Source organism: Nematolebias whitei, chromosome 15 (genome assembly GCF_014905685.2).
Source record: "Nematolebias whitei isolate Nwh7 chromosome 15, NemWhi1, whole genome shotgun sequence".
NCBI classification, from domain to species: Eukaryota; Metazoa; Chordata; class Actinopteri; order Cyprinodontiformes; family Rivulidae; genus Nematolebias; species Nematolebias whitei.
This window is the reverse complement of record NC_056512.1, coordinates 22,186,977-22,191,136: the sequence shown is the minus strand read 5'-3', so window position 1 is coordinate 22,191,136 and position 4,160 is coordinate 22,186,977. Positions and strand designations below refer to the sequence as shown.

The 4,160-nt window shown below is 42.7% G+C and overlaps 1 protein-coding gene across 1 annotated transcript; it reads left to right on the top strand.

Moving 5' to 3' along the window:
* The first annotated feature begins 610 nt into the window (after positions 1–610).
* On the top strand, positions 611–3,652 carry LOC119421537 (ATP-sensitive inward rectifier potassium channel 12-like). Its single transcript, XM_037688884.1, has 2 exons — positions 611–639; positions 2,077–3,652. The coding sequence occupies exons 1-2, from the start codon at positions 617–619 to the stop codon at positions 3,650–3,652; spliced, it is 1,599 nt and encodes a 532-aa protein (XP_037544812.1). The 5' UTR covers positions 611–616.
* Positions 3,653–4,160: the final 508 nt, after the last annotated feature.

The window sequence follows — 4,160 nt, the reverse complement described above, 5'->3', positions numbered from 1 at the left end:
GGTGCCTCCTTTTGAGAGTTTTAGGAGCACTTTCCATAGGGAGGAAAACCTAAGGTAGATCCAAAATTGCTTGAGTTTTATTTTTTTCCCTCCTTGGACTGGTAATGACTTAGGATCCTCCGCAAGGAGCTGGGGAGTATTGCTGGTGTGAGGGATCTATGGGTTTACCTCTTAAACCTGTTGCCTCTGCAACCCAACCACTGTAAGTGGTAGAAAATAGATGGATGGATGTGTTTATTGAGTGCTAATATAGCCAGTCAGGTTTTACTTTGATCTACATATTTTTCAGTAAGATATATGAATTTAAAATTTGCTGTAACAAATGCCTAAGCAGAAAGACACCCATTTTAAAGAGGAAACAAAGGCTAACATGTTAAATGACCTGATTAAAACCCATTGGTTTTACAACCTTTAAGTTTTTGCACCGTTGACAAATGCATCACATTCAGGAACTCTTCTTGTAATCTGACTGCTACAAGAGACCTAACACATAAAATCATTGTATCTGCTGCAGTGGTCATCTCAACATCATAAAAACTTATGAGAGACCTAAAGATTGGTGGGAGGACACAGTCTGTTTTCCCACTGGAGCCACTTCCCAGAGATCCTTGGTGCCATGGGAACGAGCAGGTCCAACAGGTGAGAAATATCCAATAATTTTGTAGTCGGCCTCTTTCTGACTTGGAGGGAGAAGTTTATGCCTTTATTTTGTTATAAGTTTATAAAATCTCAAATGAGTTTTAAAAAAGTCCACATTTATTTTGTCAGTGATGTTTGTCTCAGAACAGCCTGTGAGGTGAGCACTTGTTAATGTGACTGGATTGGATGAGTCAGGGTCAGCTCAGAGGTATTTATTGCAAGCAGATCCTCTAAAGGCCAAGGCCATCCTGCACTGTCCTGATGGCAGACAAAGAACTTGTACTATTGGACAGCTGCAGCAGATTCACTGCATTACATAAGACTATCTGCCTGATGACCAACAGAACTTTTGATATTCTGTCATTGTATCAAGTGGTATATGTTATACTGATGTAAGTCTACAATACCCAGTTTTCTCATACTTTTTCTGTCATATAAGTTTATAGTGTCAGTGTTTGGTGGGGTTGTGCCAACCATCAAACAACCCACTTACTGTATATTGTACATTGATTAAGAAATTTACATAAAATTGTGCCAAGGATTGATTTGTTGAGTGTTAAAGAGAGCACTTCTTAACCAGACCTCTCAGACACAAGTGGGTTAATAGTTTTAATATTTGCTTACACATTTTAGAGTGACATAAGGTGTGTCCATCTGAAAATGGTTAGTGAGTCTGACTCAAATTTAATCCCATAATCTGTGAGAACAGCAATCCTTCACAGCTGAACTCACCTTCCCATCAGGTAATCCTCCAGGAGAGACGGGTTAGTTTGGTTCATCCACAAAATTTGACCAATTTGACTGTCTGGAAGTTAAAGTCTATTTGTTCCAAAATGTGTAAAGGTGTTAATTTTTGCTTTTAAAAGTTTTCATTTGTGTCACCAAATAAAATCATCCTATATGTGTTTTTAGTGCCTATGTGCACCATAAAAAAATACACTTCATAAACATCTTTAAAAATTGAAGGCCAAGCATTCCTTGAAGGAAAGGAATTCACCTGCAGCCTTTCATGCTAAACCCATCTTCTGTTGAAAGAAAGATCAGTCAGACATGATTTGGTCAAAACTTTAAATAAGTTACAGCATGATCTCAAGTGATAATGCAGGATCTGTTAGAGCTTTCAGTATGTGTTGAGAATGACTCTCAGCTACTACCACACCACATTTTAGCTCAATGGCTGCACAGATGACAGAGTTGTAGCCATTTTTGTATTTGGTAATGTTGATTAGCTGTGATGGCAATCTTGAATCAGGTTGTTGACTCCAAAAGTTAATCAATTGTTTATGTCCATTCAATGATTACTTTTGAGTTCAGTTGAAATCCATCCTGTATTATATAAATACTTTGCGTCTATGATAGACAAACACCCCCCCCCCCCCCCCCCCCCTTGTGTTTTCTTTTCGAATTTATTTCAATGTCAATTCCACTTTTTGACAGGTACAACATCGTGTCAGACTTTGTGTCAGAAGATGAACTCCAGAAAACCTCCAGTTTAAAACTCTACAAAAGTCACAGTTCACCAAAAAACAAAGAGCAGTACAACGTAGAAGAACAGGATGGTAGGTGGAGGCCAGGAGCCTCTGCTCTCCTGCCCAACGCAAGAGCGATGAACAGCTATAATGAGAAGATTTTGACGAGGGGCTCCAATCAAACACGGAGCCGAATTGTGAAGAAAAATGGGCAATGCAATGTTGTATTCACTAACATGGAAAACAGAAGGCAGCGGTACCTTGCAGACATCTTTACCACCTGTGTGGACATCCGCTGGAGATATCTGCTGCTTCTGTTTTGCATTAGCTTCATCGTCTCATGGCTGCTTTTTGGCTTAATCTTTTACAGTGTCTCCTTTGCACATGGGGACTTTGAGGAACCTCAAGGTGAAGGACTGCTGTATGGACCCTCCTCTGGACACATAGTTGGAGGGAAGACACAAAAGATGCCCTGCATACTGCACCTTCAGGGCTTTGTTGGGGCGCTCTTGTTCTCCATGGAGACCCAGACCACCATTGGTTATGGCTGGCGTTGTGTTACAGAGGAGTGTCCCATCGCTGTGATAACAGTGGTTGTACAGTCCATTGTAGGTTGCATCCTCGACTCTTTCATGATTGGCACCATTATGGCCAAAATGGCTCGACCGAAGAAGAGAAACCAGACCCTAATGTTCTCCAGAAATGCAGTCATCACCCTACGTGATGGAAAGCTGTGCCTCATGTGGAGGGTGGGCAATCTGAGGAGGAGCCACATTGTGGAAGCGCATGTCCGTGCCCAGCTTATACGTTCTTACGTTACAGCTGAGGGTGAGTTCATCCCCTTGGAACAGATGGACCTCAACGTGGGTTACGATGACGGCACAGACAGGCTGTTTCTAGTGTCTCCTCTGGTTATAGTGCACATGATAGATAAAGATAGTCCTTTGTACACGTTAAGCCGAGCTGATCTGGAGGCAGATGACTTTGAGATTGTTGTGATCCTAGAGGGAATGGTAGAAGCCACAGCCATGACCACACAGTTTCGTAGTTCCTACCTTGCCAGAGAAATCTTCTGGGGTCACAGGTTTGAGCCTGTTATCTACGAGGACCGGGATCGCTACAAGGTAGATTATGCTTGCTTCCACAATACATACGAGGTACCATCAACGTCCCATCTCAGCGCCAAAGAGCTTGACGAAGCTGCAAGCCGGGCTTCTTCTACTGCATCTCTAGTTTCAGCCTGTAGATCCACACAAAACCTGTTCCCAAAGTCTCTGACTGAATTCTGCTATGAGAACGAGGTAGCACTGAGCTGCGGGGAGGAAGAAGAGGTGTCTGACTCCACTCTCATTTTAAGGAAGGAGAAGGCAGAGGAGAGGAGGACATCTGTTGACTTTCTGTTTCATGACACAGCGACCGTAACCTCAGGCAGTCACAATTTCCTGTGTGTTCTGGACATGGACAATAACCAGATGGAGTTTGACATCCTGCAGACAGCCATTCCTCTTGATCCTGTGACCTTTAAGCCTGAACAGGAGACCTAAAGATGACAATTGGAGCATCTTTTGTCCACAGAAATGAACACGGGATCAGTTTAGGTTATAGACAAAAGCTAAAAATTCTCTTTGGCTTTTTGTTGCATTTTATTCATCCATCCATCCATTATCTTTACCCGTTTATTCCATTTTGGGTCACGGGGGTCGCTGGTGCCCATGTCCAGCAATCACTGTGCGAGGGGCGGGGTACACCCTGGACGGGTCACAAGTCCATCACAGGGCCACATAGAGACAAACGAGACAAACAACCATTCACGCTCTCACTCACATCTAGGGATAATTTAGAGATACCAATTAGTCTAACATACATGTTTTTGGTCTGTTGGAGGAAACTGGAGTACTCGGAGAAAACCCACGCATGCACAGAGAGAACATGCAAACTCCACCCAGAAAGACCCCATGTAAAGCCAAAAAAGTCCATGCTCAATAATCCAGATATACAATCCAGCAATTTTCAGTCAGGTCATCTGGACAGTTTCTTTTTTTGCTGAAACGT

Coding starts and splice junctions, on each gene's coding strand:
- LOC119421537 (XM_037688884.1), top strand. CDS start 617: ATGGGAACGAGCAGGTCCAACAG. Junction 640..2,076: donor GGAACGAGCAGGTCCAACAG/GTGAGAAATATC, acceptor ACTTTTTGACAG/GTACAACATCGTGTCAGACT.